The 18,793-nt window shown below is 35.3% G+C and overlaps 1 protein-coding gene across 3 annotated transcripts in view; it reads left to right on the top strand.

The window, feature by feature from the left end:
• The window catches only part of LOC112053422 (cytochrome b5 reductase 4), a 108,679-nt gene extending 90,816 nt beyond the window's left edge, over window positions 1-17,863 (top strand). For all 3 annotated transcript variants that reach the window (XM_052887264.1, XM_052887265.1, XM_052887266.1), the window contains 7 exons: window positions 1,001-1,069; window positions 1,441-2,075; window positions 2,986-3,202; window positions 5,240-5,427; window positions 10,443-10,543; window positions 13,296-13,385; window positions 14,186-17,863. In XM_052887264.1, the coding sequence (XP_052743224.1) occupies window positions 1,001-1,069; window positions 1,441-2,075; window positions 2,986-3,202; window positions 5,240-5,427; window positions 10,443-10,543; window positions 13,296-13,385; window positions 14,186-14,411 (1,526 nt within the window). In that variant the 3' untranslated portion in view covers window positions 14,412-17,863. The remainder of the gene's footprint in view (window positions 1-1,000; window positions 1,070-1,440; window positions 2,076-2,985; window positions 3,203-5,239; window positions 5,428-10,442; window positions 10,544-13,295; window positions 13,386-14,185) is intronic.
• Window positions 17,864-18,793: the final 930 nt, after the last annotated feature.

The following is an 18,793-nucleotide window of genomic DNA, read 5'->3' as shown; positions in this document are numbered from 1 at the left end:
GCAGTGAGCACCATCTTTATACACAATAATCGGATTCAAACACAGAGAATTCTCGCTATATTATTTGTACAAACAGAAAGCTCGTGCATCTTTGAAACTTGAGTACCTAAACCGTGTAGTCTAGATACTTTCTCGGGTACTCCTCCACTTCATTGCTATTAAATTGAACGTAAACATTATTAATGCTTGTATAGAAAATGAATACAAAATGAAATTATAATTTTACCCCTTTCAATTTTGTAGCACAGAAAACTCTCGTTATAATTCGTACAGACCAAAGCTCATTGTGTCTTTGAAGCTTGAGTAAACAGTTATGATATAGCTTGGCAACTTCATTCGTAACACTTGCGATGGTCTGCGCGGGCTGGGGGGCGTGTAGCGATGAATGAGAAACCCACGATGCACTTCACTTCCCCGCACGCACGATTTCACACCCGCGCAGTCTTTCCCCCCGTCGCCTGCATATCAGGGGTGTATCATCAACAAACTTATCAGACTATAGTATAGTTAATGCGCCCTACACACCTGCAGTTTTAACTTTAAAGTGGAATTCAGTTAAATCTATTCACACAGTCCATGTGTAGGCAAAACTAAGAAATGTACAGTTTTAACTATGCTGTTTTTCTAATGATTTATATGATTAGATAAAACTGTAGGTACAGTTAAAACTACGCTAGTAAAACTGAAGGTGTGTAGCTCGCATAACTGTCTTGTCCAGTAGATATATACTCGAACACTTAATTACGATTAAATTAAACCCAAACAGATTTATTTATACTCATGTAAAAAATGTTTTAAAAGCTTTAAAATTTTACTCCTATCAATTCCAGTATTTTGTAGTGGTACACAGATTTTTTGAGCTTTTTCACAAAATATTTTATGTAATAAATTCACTGTGAGAATTGATTACAATGAATATTCATGAGTCCGTGTTTGTTCTTCTGTAAAGGTTACTTTTTCATTCAATATGATGGTCACTTTTACCGTTTTATTTTTTCAGAGGACGCCTGGTTAGCGATTCGGGGAAGAGTTTATAACATCACGCATTATTTACCGTATCATCCTGGAGGTAATATCAGCACTTTATACTATACTAAAGCCATACTCGAGGAGTACTGTTTACTAACAAACAAATTCAAAATGAGGGTAGAAAAAGCATGTCATTTCATAACTTTTTTATTTTAAATTATGTATTGTTGTTTTATAAAATATTCTTAAAAATATATTTACTTTATCTAATTGTTTTAGGCTTATTAATCAGATTTAATTTCGCTGATTTAAAAACAGGTTAATTATAATTATTATTAGGTGTGAAATGACTAGCGATTTATACCCTCATTTTTAATTTGTTTGTTGGTAAACTGTACACATAGAGTATGGCTGTAGTATAAGTGAAAGATTAAATATTGATTTAGATTTTAAAATCGATGTTTCTTACAGGACCGGAAGAACTGATGCGTGGCGCGGGAATCGATGCAACGGAGCTATTCGATAAAGTACATCCCTGGGTCAACTATGACTCACTTCTAGCAAAATGTTTGGTAGGACCACTCCGTTTCGACAGACCAGACGCGGAAGAACTCTTCGATATAACGAATCCATCCCCAAAATCCGATCGCCTCAGAGAACCGTCTAAAGCACAGGAACTAGTAAGGAAATCTATGGAGAACCTAGCGAATTGTATAACGCCGGTTAGAAAGAAAATAACTGCGAAAAGCGAGGAGAACGTAAAAAGTAGTCCGCCGAGTAAAATAATGCAAAGTTTAATACAGTCGAGCGATTTGCCTGTTTCGATAAGCCGTCGAGCGGGGTCGAGTCCAGTGAAGTCTGTGGACAAGTCGAAAGACTCGCCCTCTCCGCTACGCTTTGACTGGATCCAGACCTCTACGAAGCTAACTATCTCAATATACACAAGCCCGTTGGTAAATCCGGGAGGTTCTGCGCGGATTGCTAACGGTGTTCTCTTCGTGGAAGTGGCTACAAACGGATGGCTCAGGACGATCAAGCTGATACCTGAGGAGGAACTGACAGAACCTTTACAATTGAGAGTGTTTTCTGAAAGTGGGAAGATAGAGGTATGTAAATATAAAATGTAATAACTGAATTGAGGATTGCAAAATATGAAAATTGTTGCGAATTCTCTGATAATATATTTGTATAAACATGTCAAGCTTAAACTCATAAATCTTAAATTAGGTTGTTTATGTTTAGTTTGTAGTGAAGGTATGTTTAGAAACTGACGAGTTTATTTGAAATTCACGTGTAGAATTTGAGCGGGTACACTCAAAGCTCACTTTGAAAGGGAATGTTGGAAATACTTCGTTCACTCGCATCCTTGTATTCACGAGTAAGGTAATGCTTTTACTTTATTATGATATCTCAGTAACTTAATATGTTTGATATCGATTTTAAAATTCATTCAGCAGCTATGCGTTCAAATGTACTATGAGACTACTTTATCCTTAAATGAAAGCCTCGATAGCTCTCTATTAAGAACCTGCAGCACCAAAGTAGTGATTTTAAATTTGTCCTTAAAAAAAATTTAAGGAAAGTAATTTGGCTAGTAGTAGATTTGCCAGTGAAACTATCCTTCTACCAGCGGTCTAAGTATCTCTTGGACATTAATCATGATTGCACGGGTAGGGTTAACTTTTACACATTCAAATTTAGTGAGCTACCTCCATAGACTGCATCAGATTAATTCGAATGAGATGACAGCCAAGCGCTTACCTGTTTTTAAGGAAAAAAGAAGTCTCGCCAAGTAATCTTTGAATGCTGTTTTAATATGATTGGTCAGTCAGTATCATTTTAATAATAACTTCAACATCTGCAAGTATAAAATATTCGGTTACAAATGTATGAAGTACTTTGCGACTGAGAGACTGAGCTGAACCGAAATCTGACAGATCTAGAGTTCGATGCCCATCCATTTGATCTTTCTCGTACTGCCTGTATGTATTATATATTTGAGATCATTGTTCAAAGGTTATTGCATTAAAAGCAACGAGCAAAGTGTGGAAGAACGTCGGGGAGACGACATACGGAGCAGCGGTGCCCATATCTTCGCCTCGGTCGGTGGAGTGTCGGGTGATGCACGTAGAGCGGGTCTCTCACGACACGACACTGCTTGCCTTGTGTCCCGCAACTGGACCTGTTATAGTACCTCTGGGACATCATGTGCGGGTGCACCATAAAGTGGATGGTAAGATTCTATATCTTGATTTTCGCAAAATGTGATTTAGATATGCTTCCATTAGGTGACTGCAAAAGGTTTGTTTTTTTTATTCTTTAGAAGTTAGCCCTTGACTACAATCTCACCTGAATGGTAAGTGATGCTGCGATCTAAGATGGGAGCGGGCTAACTTGTTAGGAGGATGAAAATCCACACCCTTTCGGTTTCTACACGACATCGTACCGGAACGCTAAATCGCTTGACGGTACGTCTTTGCCGGTAGGGTGGAAACTAGCCACGGCCTTAGTCTCCCACCAGCCAAATTATTCAGGTCTGATTGAGTTCTTCCGTAATTAATAGCCATAGCTAAATATGTTAACAAGTTACCAAATGGTCAGTAGAGATTCGCAAAGTGGCAACTGGAAAATAACAAAGATACAGTTTAGCCATGATAATTTCTACCTACAAATATCTTTAATTCTGCCCAAAAATTTCCATTCCTTATCAAAAAAGTAGATGAGCTTAAAAAGATCGTGAAGATAATAATTATTCTCTTTATATTTTTAAACTTATTTTACATTTGATTTTAAGGAAATTAGGCTTTCTTGGGGGAAATCTTTTTATCTTCATATTAAATTATATTGCGGTGAGAGTTATTTTCAGACATAAATTGTAATTAGAGACGAAGAGCACTTAGCAACAAGAGGCGAGTGGGAGTATAGGAATTACGAAAATGTCGAATGTCGTCTTTTCTCGTTCCTCTTCAGCGATTTTGTTGATTCAACAAACCCTTTAAACCCTGAACACTTGAGGTATTCCGTGTAGAAAACGTTCATGTGTTAATTTTTTTTTTTGTTGTATACATGTATAAAAAGTGATTAATTAGTTGATATTGACTTGATTTTCCCTCAAGATTCATAAAAATCAATATATTCTGTTGAATTGAACTAATTTATCACACTATAATTATTTGTTTTATTGTTAGACATATATAAGTAGTATATTTTATATATTTAGTATGTATGTGTAATACATATGTAAATAATATATGTATTTGTATATGTATAACATTTGTATAAAATGTATTGCACCTTCCCACTCTTTCTTCGCAAGTCCTCTCGACTGGGGTTGCCTGGTAGAAAATACTTATAGTAATAAGGCCGCCTTTGCATGCTAAGTTTAGATTATTAATTGTTTTAATGTTCTTATTTATTACTTTATATTTGTGTGCAATAATGTATTTCTTCTTCTTCTTCTCCTTAAATAACCCATAGGGAAAGTATTAGGATATTGTTTGTATCAGATAAGATAGTGGTAAAGGGCTAACTTGTAAAGAATTAAAAAAAATAGCAAACTGTCTTCCGGAAATAATTTAATATCAATTATACTGCGGTATACCAGCCTTACTTCAGAACGGACCCTTTATGATTTCATCCATCATGTACGTAAACTATAACTCGTCCCAAAACTTGAATGATCCAAGAGACATTAGTCATAGGTTCTCAACCTGGGCGTGAACGTCCTCTTGTGGGCGATTAAGATTTTCAGAGGTTCCATTAGAGATTCTAGAGTCAACCCGGAATGATGAGCGTTGAGATGGTACAGAAGGGTCATAGATAAATAAATAGATAGCTAAATAGATCCTAGTCCTAGTCTAACAAAAGACTCTCAAAAATTATTTTATTATAAGTGTAAAAATTTAAATAATTAGATGACAATTGAACTGAAAGATTTTACATTAAGATACTGCCTTGTTAGTCTAGAGGTGAGCGTAGGTACATATGTGAAGGTACTGTGTCTAACTATTCTATTTTCTACAAAATTTCCATTAAAAATTGTCCCGTCCGTCATTGGACGAGTGTGGTGGTTCTAATCTTCATACCCCTCGCCTATAAGGCCTGGCGCTTCAGTTTAGTGGGTCGTTAAATTATGCTGGTAATTACGCAATAATTTTAAAGAGTATAAATAATTGGGCGCATTATGAAATATTCTCAAAGAGAGTCGGGAACCTATGCCTTAAATGGATTTGTAGAGACGAGAGGCTTAAAAGTTTTGTTATTATCGCAGACAAGGAATGCGTCCGCTCTTACACGCCGGTCGGGGACAGTTGGGACCACTTTGGGAGCGACTTGTCTGCGCTGAAGCTTACTGTGAAGAGGTATGACGCGGGCGCTCTGTCGCCGCACCTAGCAGAGTTGAAGGCTGGTGATACAGTCACACTTTCAGGACCGTATGGAAACTTTCAGTTACGAAAGGTAAGAAAATATTTTATTTTAATAGTTATAATGACAAAAACAATGCCATTGTTATATTTTCTTTATTATTTGTAAAGTCAAGACTCCAGACGTCCGATTTTTGGATCCGCATCGCATCATCGGATTTTAGTTTTATTTGTACAGAAAGTCATAACAGTGCGTCCACTAAGGCGTGCTAAAAAATGTATTTCGATACGATATTCGTTATCGACAGGTCACGTGATCAAGTTATCGATCGCATCTGTCATTCTCTTACACTTTTTTTAGTTTTCGATGCGTTAGCGTTTATAGATAGAGAATCGACATGCCACGTGGCTACAGGCCCTGCATTGGAGCAGCTCCAAATCGCGTCCTAAGGTCCTCTAGTGGGTCATAAAAATAGTTTGTGTAGGTAATGAATTTTTCGAATTTAATAAATCCGTACGTACAAAGGTTGTAGCTCATTAGACCCGGGACCCGACCCGCACCGCCTCGTCACTAGGCGTCCACTTGTAGTCGACAGGCAGACCATGGGTGGACGCCACGTTGTCCACTTGAACCTCGCGTGGTCAACGAATTTCTAAGTATACTACAGCCTTTCTTGACGAGTAGTTTACCAACTAAGAAATCAGAAATGAAGGTAGAAAACACATGTCATTTCATAACTTATTTATTTTAAATTGTGTATGGATGGTTTGTTTATAAAATGTTATATAAAATACATTAACCATATCTAATTGTTCTAAGCTTATTAATGAAATTTATTTTCATTAATTTAAGATCATTAGGTGTGAAATGACTAGTGATTTATACCCTCATTTTTAATTTGTTTGTTGGTAAAAAGTATTCATCAAGAAAGGAAATGTATATTATTTCACGTGAGGCAAGTATGCCAACAGGGAGCTGTCAACAAGTTGTCCACTCGTAGTCCGCGAGTGTAGTAGCGAGGCGTTTCGCTGATGGTACGGAGTTGATGTAGTGAGCGCAAGCCATACGAAGAATACTAACCACTTGAGGCGAGGCGGTGCGGGTCGGGTACCGGGTAGCTCTAATGAGCTTCGATCTTTAACCTTAACTTTTATACTCTATCTACCAGTAGTTTAATCGTTACGTACACAGTTTTAATCCAAACTTGTTAATTTTCTCGTACAACAATTTCATAATACAAGTTAGCCCTTTGCGATAGCGTGAAAGTCCTCCTTAATTTTCTTTTAAAGCAAATTGTATTGGGAAAGTTTGCATGAAAAAGACGTTGCTTTTCAAGAGCCACATTGCGCGAAAGTTTTTAATCATCGCCAGTGCCTACTCCGAAAACTTTTGTGTTAACACTTTAATAACATTTTTATTTTTTCTTTTATCGTTAGTCTTACTTTTCATGTCAAGGTAATTGATGAAAAAAATAAAATTTTTTCGTATTTTACGTAATTTCGTAAATAAAAAAGTTGAGCGTTTCATCAAGATGAAGCTACTTGCGGAAAATTAACTTTTAAAAATTAAATTGTAAAAATGCTCCACGGATTCTGAGCTACTATGAGACTCCCATTTTATGAAAACTGAAGCTGCAAGAATAAGAGCCTCCTATCCTACCTAAACTAGGTACCTAGGTAAGCGTGGTGAACCTACAATGGTGACTTTGGTGCTTTTGACTGTTGTATTGGAACGTATCAGGTTTCATAGGTCAATCTGAAGGATTGTCCAGTAATTATTTCTATATTGTCGGTTTTGTAGTTTAGAAATTCAACGCAGACGAAGTCACGGGTGACCACTACTCGTATTACCCCTACTATCTTTGTGACGATTAATATGAACATTTATGAATAAAATATGACTATGACTATGATTATCCCTGCGACTTCGTCCGCGTGGAATTCCTTAACAAAGTCAAAAATAAAGACAGATAAGACATTTTTATAGACAATTAAGCTGTCACGGCTTTTTTACCCGAGTATGTATGTGTGTTTTTAGAACTTTTAAAAGGAAAATAATTCAGTCATATCTGATTTTGTTTAGAGGATAGTAAGTTATAAGTAAGTAAGGTATCTTAAATTGCACAATATGACCATTTCACGAAATATGAATAAGTAGCTGACGCCTCGTGGTTTCACCCGCGAAGTTTCCGTTCGCCTGAGAATACAAGGATAACATATAGTCTATGACACTCACAAATAACGTGACTTTCGATTAGTAAAAGCATTTTCAAAATTGGTTCAGTAGATCCAGAAATTACCTACAATATCACCAAACTGTATTAGTAGGTACACGCCCGAGTATTTTCATAAATTACGAGCTTATTATACTGTTGTTTTGAAAAGTCGTTGTTACCTATTTCAGTGAATTAAATTATTTATAACCACAAGCGGCCGTCCAGTTTGCCAGTTTAAATGCTAATTTATCTGTATAATGTTATTCGCCTCCTTCCCAACAACCACCGTCCAATAGGGAAAACTGAAACGAAATAGCAATTCCATTTTGTATGCTCTCGGGTGATTGTTTTGTGAAATCTTAATTTCTCTCTCGTAGTTGCTTTTAAAACACTAACATTATATGTCTATCTACCTACAAATAGGTACGTACCTACTCGTATTTTGTACGTTATATATAATTCCAAAAGCCGATGGACGTTTAGGTTCCAAAGTGCTGGAATGGTGACCCGGCACTAGAAAGCGCAGTGTTGGTCGAGCCCCCACCAGGTGGACTGACGACATCATGCGAGTCGAGGCTGTCCATCAGCTGATAATGATATTAGATAGATATCAATCACCTACGAGTAGAAGGTCATATAGAAGGGAATAGGTATCTCAAAATCTAACCGGAGACCTAAGTTAATACCTCAAGTATTTGCATATGAACTTTATTTGTGTGAAAATTATTTGATATAGTTTTATTATTTTACTGAATAGAAAACTGCTAAAAAAATTATTCGATGTCTGACTAAAAGATACAGCTGTTTTAAAAGTAGTCAGTCATAAAGTAGGTCAAGGTTTTGTTCTATATTATCTGTGTATAGTAAATTGTTTTGCGGTTAAGCTTAATATCGCGGAAAAATGTTTGTGTTAAGCCTATTTTGGGCGAAAATATTTTCTCATTTTCTTGTAGGAAGCCCTCTGAGACGCCTAAGTCTATTAATCTCCTAACTGGCATACATATTAGCCTATTTGTATGGCTCATTATGATCAGACCTCCCTCTTTATAGGAGAGAGGAATGAGGAAAAGGAGAAGAAGGACTCTGTAAGGAGTAAGGATGAGGCACCGGGGTATAATACCACCAACTTTTTAGCATCAATGGTGGTTGATCAAGTTTGATTCTGTATATCAGGTGTTATCCACCGGGACCAATGTTTGTGTTCTTTGAGTTACGGGGGTGTAATAAATACCACCCTCCCCAAAATGTTACTGACAATTTCTAAGAAAGAGAATCTGAATATTTTAGACCTAGGACTTGAACCAGGAACCGCAAGGTCCGAAACAACATATTTTATTCAATGAGAGGTAAACCCTTTGACTCACCTAATGTTAAGTGACGATGTCTAAAATGGAGCCAGGCTTACTTGGAAAAGGTACAAGTGAAGGAAATAGTAGTCTGAGACGGATATGTCGTCAGATGGCGCGACTTGTTTCTGTAAAGAGTGGGGAGTTAGATAGGGGTACCAATCGGTTGGCGGGATCGACTTGCGATAAAAGGCGCTCGATGTACAGTCGGCTTATTCTACCCGCACCTCTGACGGTTTCTATGCAGCATCGTACCGGAACGCTAAATCACTTTTACGATCTACCGGATTTTTACGTCTTTGCCGCTAGGGTAGTAACTAACTATGGCCGAAGCCTACCATCATACCAGATTTATAGGAAATGCAAAATCCTAAACTGACCCACGCTGGGAATCGAACCCAGGCCTCTCTGTTGGGAACTACAGTACTTCCAAAACCAGAGAGTTTAAAATACCATATAGCCGCATGACCTAACCAAACAACGAGATAGTTGACCAGTTCATACACCCGGCAAATTACCTACAGATTAACTAAAATGGCTTTAACATCAACATCGATCACGTATTCCTAACGTACCTGCTTACGTAAAGCAGATTTCGTGACTCAATTTAATTCTGAACTTTACGACCGAAATGGAGTTCGAAAAGTCTACGGAAAAGTTGTAAAACCTTTTAGACGAGGTAGTTTAGATTAGATTAAGTTCAAAAGATATCGACCTCGGTTTTATTCTTAAAAAAATATTCCTTACCTTACCTTATCTTATCAGCCGATAGACGTCCACTGCTGGACATAGGCCTCTTGCATGGACTTCCAAACACAACGGCATCGAGCGGCTTCCTACAACTTGAAACTGATTTGAAAAATTCTTTCAGTGTTAGATAGCCTATTTATCGAGGAAGGCTAGGCTATAGGCTGTATATTATCCCCGTATACCTACGGTAACGGGAACCATGCGGGTGAAACTGCGCGGCGTCAGCTAGTGTATCTATAAAGTAATTTGGTGGTTACAAATGGTTCTGGATCTCAGATTCTGGAAAAGTTAGGAGCCTGATATTTGGGTAAATGATATTTCAAAGTGTCAGCTTCGTTATGACTATACAAAATACACAATTTGTAAAACTTTTCTCGATAGTTTTTTTTTGAAAAATACATATTTTGCTCACATTTTGCTTTCAATCTCAGGAAAAGCAAACTTATTTCCTTAAATTTTTGTTTTGTATAGAAAATTAGGTATATATCTTGAACATGGCCATTTTGTTTTTCGTTATGTTGTTTAATTTACTTGCAATTAGGTAAAAATGGTTTTTGCGCTCACGTCATAAAATTTGCGTCGCGCGTCAATAGCTCCGTGCTTCTCACGTGAAAGTCATAATTCGGCGTCTGGTTTGCGCTTCGAATTTTATCCATATCGTACCGACGTGCTGCGCGCTCTTAAAAAGTCTATAAAATGTAAAAGAAGTGTTTGTCACTGTGCCATATTCGCCATACTGAATTGTCTACGATGTAGAGTGTGGAGCTAACTGAGTTAAAACAATGTTTTTGTTTCAGTTAAAACAAGTAAAAACCGTGTACTTAATAGCAGCAGGGACCGGCATCACACCCATGTTAGGATTATTGAAATTCATGCTCGTCAGGTCTAATCCCAGATGGTAAGTTCCAAATATTTTGTAAAATATTGATTATTTTACAAAATATTTTTAATAATTAGAAATTGAACTACATATATCTAATTAATATGTAAATAATAATATGTATGTAAATAATAATATGTATGTAAGTAATAATATGTAGATTTGGAAATGGCTAAATGGCGGTATGGATAGCGATCTTTGCCTGTCCTGTAGAAAAAATTGGATATTTAGACAAAATACTTTATATACAGAATACCAGTGCACAGTAAAACCAACCAGTGGTTTTTGAGTTGTGTTATGGTTAGGCTTAATTTTTATATGTATTTTGTAGAATAATTAAAAATGAAAATTCGTTTATAAAATTAACCATTACTAAAAATATACTATGTGACTATGTTAATAGTGTTATGTTATTAGAAAACTTATGAGCTAGTTACAACCTAAATAAACATTTCTCCCCTTACGTCCGTATAAACATAGATGTCCACTGATCTACATCGTACAAGTACGTATCGAACGCATCGCATCAAACGGATTTTAGTATTCTTTGTACAGAAAGTCATACATGCGCATCGAACGGATTTCATGTACCGTAAAATGAAAAATCCGTTTGATGCGATGCGTTCGATGCGTAAATTGCGGATCTGTGGACGCCTACCAATTACCATATTATAATCAATCAATCAATCAACCAATAAATTAGGTTCTTTGCAGATACATGCATTATTAACACAGATATATAACACTCCAATCTCTATTCCAGTACCTACGTAGGTACATTCAAAAAAGCTGTCATACGTATAATATATAATGACAGTTGTATGAATCCATGTCACAGTTTATATTATTTCTTTCACGAATCGTCTACATGTCGGACCCTTGTCTATACGCAGGCTTTTAAGTGCAAAGCTTTCTTTGTGTTGTCAGAATATAAACTAGCAATGACTACACAACATCACACGTACTCGTAACCACATACAAAACATACATACATAAGTATACATACCTACGATTGTCTTTTAACATTTATTTTTAACCGACTTTAAAAAGGAGGAGGTTCTCAATTCGGTTGGTATTTTTTTTTTTTTTTATGTATGTACACCGATTACTCAAAAACGGTATAGTCCCCATTTGGTCCCATTGCCATCATGTCAAGATCTGATGATGGAATCCTGGAGAAATTGAGGGGAACTTTCGAAAATTATATATCTGTCTAGTGTGTTCGTATACTTTTCCATTTAGTACTTTTAAGCACTACAATTTTATGAAGGTTTAAAATCGATCTGATGATGGAGCCATAAAACAGACGAGGGAACTCCTCGGCGATTTACAGCAGTTACCTTGGGTTTGGGCTTGATTAATTTGTATTAATGAGAACTTTCCACATAGATAGGTTGTGACTGTCATTTAGGGGTTTGGTGATGAAGACCAAGGACAATTAAGGGAACTCCTTAACAGTTTACAGTAACTACCTTGTGTTTGGTCTTGATTTATTCGTATTGCTGAGAACTTTTGACCTAGATGAGTTGTGTCTGTTATTAGGGGTCTGATGATGAAGACCAAGATCAATTAAGGGAACCCCTTAACGGTTTACGGTAGCTACCTTGTGCTTGGGCTTGATTAATTTGTATTACTGAGAATTTTATACCAAGATGGGTTGTGACTGGCAGTAGGGGTCTGATGTATTCGTTTGTGATGAAATTTTACACTAAAAATGGAAAAATAATAAAAATTTTAATAAAAAAAATACAACCGACTTCAAAACCTAAAAACGTACCCAATAAACTAAAAAGTGAAAAATAACATCATAATATTTTCTACCTGCTGATCAGTATGAAGGCGGTGCTTAGCCGGTGTTGTCTTAATTTAAGCCATTTCTGACAGGACCACATGAAACAACACTGTCTGCAAAATCTAAATCTATAAGATATTCTCACATGGCTTGAATTAATACATCACCGGCTTAGCACCGCCTTCATACTGATCAGCAGGTAGAAAATATTATGATGTTATTTTTCACTTTTTAGTTTATCGGGTACGTTTTTAGGTTTTGAAGTCGGTTGTATTTTTTTTATTAAAATTTTTATTATATTAACTAGCTGACGCCGTTTCACCCGCATGGTTCCCGTTCCCGTAGGAAAACGGGAATAATATATAGCCTTCCTCGATAAATGGGCTATCTGAAAGAACGTTCAACCAAACAAACAAACTCTTTAGTTGCATAATATTAGTATAGATATACCTATAGGACAATTTCAAAAACATTAAAGTATTTTTCTTCGTTATTGCCTTGTGCACGTATTCAAAAGGTTTTTGTGAAACACTATAACTTTAGGTAAACATGGAAATAGAATCTTTTGTTACTTGTTCTGTGACTGTGACACGCTATTTTATATTTTGTTTACCTCTATAAATAAGCAATGTAATTTAAAAGTATAAGAGCATTGCTACAGAATCGTTACAGCGTAGCAGTTTCATGTAACTTGAGAGTAATATAGCTCATATCAATGATTTTATACTATTAGATACGTTATGTACCTACAAAATCACCGATAAAGTGTTCCACAAAAACTCTGCTACTCATACAACCTTCTTCAACTTCGTATAGGTACACTTATCTACACGTCGTAATACTTGTAAACGAGTTAAAGAAGTTGTCTGTTCTAAACGTTTTATATATTTAAGACCATATTTTATATTTATATTTGCGCTTATACTTAGAGCAAAAATTATAGGTACTTATTATTTCTTATATACTATTTTATTCCAGCGAACGTGTGCATTTGCTATTCTTTAACAAGACGGAGGATGATATTCTCTTTAAAGAGAACTTGGATGAAATATCGGAGCAAGACGAGAGGTAAATTTTCCTTTGAGTTTTCATTTAAATTTGCTTTCTGTGTAGGTACTTACCTGTTTGAGAGAGTTCTGTTCTCTTTGATCATACTTTCTTGTTTGAATAACGATTTGCGTTCTATTACGACAGTAGCTGACGCCGCGCGGTTTTACCCGCGTGGTTCCCGTTCCCGTAGGAATATGGGGATAATATATAGCCTATAGCCTTCCTCGATAAATGGGCTATCTAACACTGAAAGAAGTTTTCAAATCGGACTAGTAGTTCCTGAGATTAGCGCGTTCAATTAAACAGACTCTTCAGCTTTATAATTTTTTAAAGATACGGAATGCATTCAGTATCTTACTTTACATAAGAGGTACAAACTCGTAGGTAAAATACATTAAAAAAAAATTATGTTTCTTTCAAACGCACATACCTACGCAGAGTTAAATTTTAGACTTTAGGGAATTACCTACGAAAAAAAAATTATTTTGTAGGTAAGTAATTAACTAAGTGGACCATATTTTTGTAAATGTTAAACGTGTTACATATTTTTAACTGTAATATTGTATATGTAAAAATGTTTGTACTCATGTGATTTCCGCAAAAACTACTTAGCCGATTCAGCTTTTGATATTTGAATGCATTTTTTTCATTTCAATATTTTTTTTTCAAAAAAGGTTCCAATAAAGATATTGAATGCGGTTAATTTTGTGCATGACAATAAATATTATTTCATTAATAAATTGTTTCAATGATATTTCATTGTGTGTGTTTTATAGGTTTTTGACGTATTAAATGTATTTTAATTGTTTTTTTTGCAGGTTAAACACCATCCACATATTGTCAAACCCCAGTCCATCGTGGACGGGAGTTGAAGGAAGAATAAAAAGTGAAATTCTATCCAAAGTTATTACCAAAGACTCTGTGTCTACGGAAAAGCAACATTTTGCATGTGTGTGTGGCCCTACTGAGTTCACGCACACAGCCGTAGATTTGTTAAAAACTCTTGGTGTTAGAGAGGACGACATACACGCTTTCATTGGATAAATTGCATTAATAAAAAAAATAATCCACAGTGATATTATAAACGCTAAAGTAAGTTTGTTTGTTTTGCTTTCACACCGTATTGGACCAATATATATTTTATATATTGATATACAGTGAAGATCATCCGAAAATCCTGAGCTGTGCTCGTATTTAATGGTTTCGTTAATATTTACTTAATTGATTATCTAATTTTTTTTATATTCGAAACTGCGAATGAAAACGGAGAACGGAAGGAAAGTTTATTTTAAAGACTTGTTAATAGACCTAATAAAAAAATTTAAACAAGCTACCTAATTCATTATTCAAAACTTATAGGTAATTCCGTAAGTAAATACTTTTACTACAGAACCTTATTAATTTCAATTATGCCTCAGACCAATTATAGAAGGACCTGTATCGCACTCATAGTCACGAACAAAATTGTCTGTCATTTTCTGAGGAAAATGAGCTTAGATTTGGTATATATCTTATACTAAACTAGAAGTTTTTGCCCGTTGTTTTACACAATTTAATTACACAAAAACGTATTTTTGCGGAGCTCTTCAACCGACGAACACGATTACAACTATTTAACATCGATTCTATACAGACAGTTTTTATAATCGCATTAGATCGTTGATCATATACTTTGACAGAAAAGTAACGTCTAGCGAGGCAGGTCCTATACAATAATTGGTCTGAGAATTATGCAATACCTGTTTGTAATTATGCAATTAAACCACAGACGGAAGTTCATTCCATGTATTTTAAGAGTAACATGCGAAGCCGAACATGTATTTTTGTAAATTACCTATTTTAAAATAAACTGATTTTTTGCTTGATAACCAAAAAAAAACTTCTTCGTCTAAAATACACCCTTGGAAAACTTTCGATTTTGATTTATTTTCTCGTTATCCTATCTGATCGCATTATTTTTAATATTTGACTTCCAAGGTACATTTTCAATAATATGTAAATATTGCTAGCCAGGTAATTATTTATCAATCAATTCACAAAATATTTGAATGTACAAAATATTGTTTAGATCATTTATTTTTTATTGTTAAGTAAGATATTACCTAATAAAAATTGGTCCGTAAAGATATATACCTACTTACAAAGATTTTCTACTATTAGATATTATGTTACGCGTCTACAAAATCATCGCAAAGAACTCCAAAGCAAAGAACAATCAATCAATCAATCAATTATTTACATGCATTATATATACCTACAGGTGGTCGGTAGATGTAGTTGGTAAATGTATCTTGCCAAACACCGCAAAAACTCGACATTGCAGACAATATTTAGGTATTATTGACGTGCCAACGTCTTATAATTCGATGGAGCCGGCTGCACACTCGAAAAAGTATGACGTCATGCTTCGTTTCCTAGCTCTAGGGTTGCCAACTTTTTTTACAAGAAATGTTGTGGTCTATGAAGATTATTATTATTTTAGAAAAACGAACATTTTCTTTTAAAAAATGCAACCATTCCATCAGTATTTTCTTATAACGTTGTCACGTTCAACTATCGTCAGTAAACCGACTTTACAGAGAACCGATTTTCGTTTTGTTTAAAATAACTCGTTGTTTACGATGTGACTATGTGACTACTTTACTACTTTTGACCGCCTCAGTTTCGACGCGCTAAAACATATCTATAGTATAAAATCTTTGCCTACCTACATAAATGATATTGTAAGTAGCTATATATATATTTATTCTATTGCTTAAATTTCGCAAAACATTGTAAAATCTAAGAGATGTAATTCATTACGTTAATCTAGATAATATATAAATAAAAAGAATGCTAAGTGATGATGATATTGTAAAAATGCGATAGGTAAGACAAACATTGCGTGAGTAACGCAGTATTTAGTAAGTAGGTAAAAATCATGAATCATGATAAAAATCTCGATTCTTATGCAATAGAAAAAAAATATACTTCTTATCAAAAAAATCGAAACAATACGCTTGAATAGTATCTACTTGCGGACTGTTTAAATTTTTTTGAAGATAAGTAAAATACCTATGTATTTTTCCCCTATTTTTTATATTTATTTGATAAAATTGTTAATATAATGATTTTTTTTACTAAAACATCTACCTACTTCAAGGACTATTGGATTTTGATATTGTTCATTTCTATTGGATATTGTTCAACTCAATTGCCGGGGTCAATACTTATTTTAACTGCTACCTTGTACCAAGTTGTTATATAAAATTACGATATTTTATCTATACATATAAATAAAAAATACTAATTATTTATGTACGTACCTATGTGAAATAATACATAAATAAAAACATAGATAAAATTACAAATAAACAAAACTTTGTTATGAAGTTTATAAAATTAGATTATAGTCTCAGGAATAAAATTATAAAATGAAATGTCCTAAAACTAGTATGTAAAGTCGAAGTGTGATAATACATTAGATCATTAGATAAAAGAGAAACATATTTAAGATTTATTTTAACATTTATAATAAATGTATTTTATTTTTTGTAAAGTGACATTAAATTAGATCAGCATTAAAATTAAAATCAATTAAAAATAAATAATAATAAAATTCCCTCTAGAAGTTGTATGTGTATTTGAAAATCCATCCACGATTTATCAAAGTACCTACATTTAATTGTTTTTGTAAATTATGTTAGAGTAGTCATAAGCGAGGATTCTTTCATTTTGATTTAATAGAGCGCAGCAGAATTTTAAAGATTGCGTTAGATACTGTCCCTTTAACAAACTAAAAAAGTCCGCCACCGACCTTTTTCCTCTAGTTTTCATAGGCACTGCGTAGCCAGTCTCGGAGACCTCTTCACCAAACCATACATATCTTCCCAAACCACCACAGACTATAATTGGCTACCCACTTTTGGTAGTAGCCTATACTAACAACAGTCTTCATAAACACCCGAATGTGGATTTTTTAACCCACGATATCGGGGGCGCCCGGACTGATACTCAGGCCCAAACACCCTTCCAGAATGACCCTCTATGCCGAGGTCAAAGTTGCAGAGGAGACACCCTTAGTACAATTTCAATATAACTTAAAAACCGTAAAATTTCGGCTACTATAATACTCGTATATTGCGTTATTTTAGTAGGTATTCATGTCAGCTATAACCCTGTAGAGTATGTCGTAATATTTACGGGATATCCTGTATATTTGCGGACTCAAATGATAATTATATGCGCTCTTTCCCGTTAGATATTATTTGGTCGCTTTTATATCAATGTTTTTATATCTCATTTACGTTATAACACCAAAAAGTTTATTAATCTATGTAAATATTTATGAACTTTGTGATTTTTAGGATTGCATGGGCAATCAACCCTTCTATGTAAGTAGTTGTAATACTTATTGTATTATTAAAGTGCCTACATTCCAGGTGAAATTGAACTAATTAAAAAAGGTTTTGGTATTGAGTTGTGAATTTTAATAATTATATTATAGAATTGGTCAATGTCTGTTGTTTTATTAATTCCGATAATTTTTGGTACCCACCTTGACTTGACTTGACTATTGTCATAGGTACACAACTACGTCACAGCGACGACCTCCGTGGCGCAGTGGTATGCGCGGTGGATTTACAAGACGGAGGTCCTGGGTTCGATTCCCGGCTGGGCAGATTGAGATTTTCTTAATTAGTCCAGGTCTGGCTGGTGGGAGGTTTAGGCCGTGGCTAGTTACCACCCTACCGACAAAGACGTACCGCCAAGCGATTTAGCGTTCCGGTACGATGTCGTGTAGAAACCGAAAGGAGTGTGGATTTTCATCCTCCTCCAAACAAGTTAACCCGTTTCCATCTTAGATTGCATCATCACTTACCATCAGGTGAGATTGCAGTCAAGGGCTAACTTGTAAAGAATAAAAATAGCCTTTTCTTTTAGTTGGAAGGAAAGTCACCGGTCACATCTAAGACATGACAACATATAGACAACTTGTCGATGCTCTGGATCACAAGATCCTGGATTCGAGGTCCGGTTATGAAGTATCGTCCTTTTCTTTCTTCCAAGATATTCTCAGCCGGGAGTTGGGAAGTTGATGGTGTTACAAGTTTACAACCCCGAGCCTAGAAGAGTACAACATTAAGCCGTCGTGGTCATTATTTTTAACATCTGGTAGTGATTGTTATATTATCACCTTAAAGTCTTCGAACACTTGCCAGATCGTTATATTATCACCCTATAGAGACGAGTCTTCGAACAGTGTATGTTGCCAGTGATGACCTGGTCGCTAACTGTGGCCCTCATAAAAGGTTCAAAATCACTCAGCGGGCGATGCTTGTAGTTTCTCTGCATGATCGAATCAAAAATGATTAGATCCGCAGAAGAACTATAGTCACCGACATAGCTCAACGAGTCGCGAAGTTGAAGTGGCAATGGGCAGGGCA

This window comes from Bicyclus anynana, chromosome 19, assembly GCF_947172395.1.
Source record: "Bicyclus anynana chromosome 19, ilBicAnyn1.1, whole genome shotgun sequence".
NCBI classification, from domain to species: Eukaryota; Metazoa; Arthropoda; class Insecta; order Lepidoptera; family Nymphalidae; genus Bicyclus; species Bicyclus anynana.
Note: the sequence above shows the minus strand (reverse complement) of the source record. Positions and strands in the feature narration are given on the sequence as shown.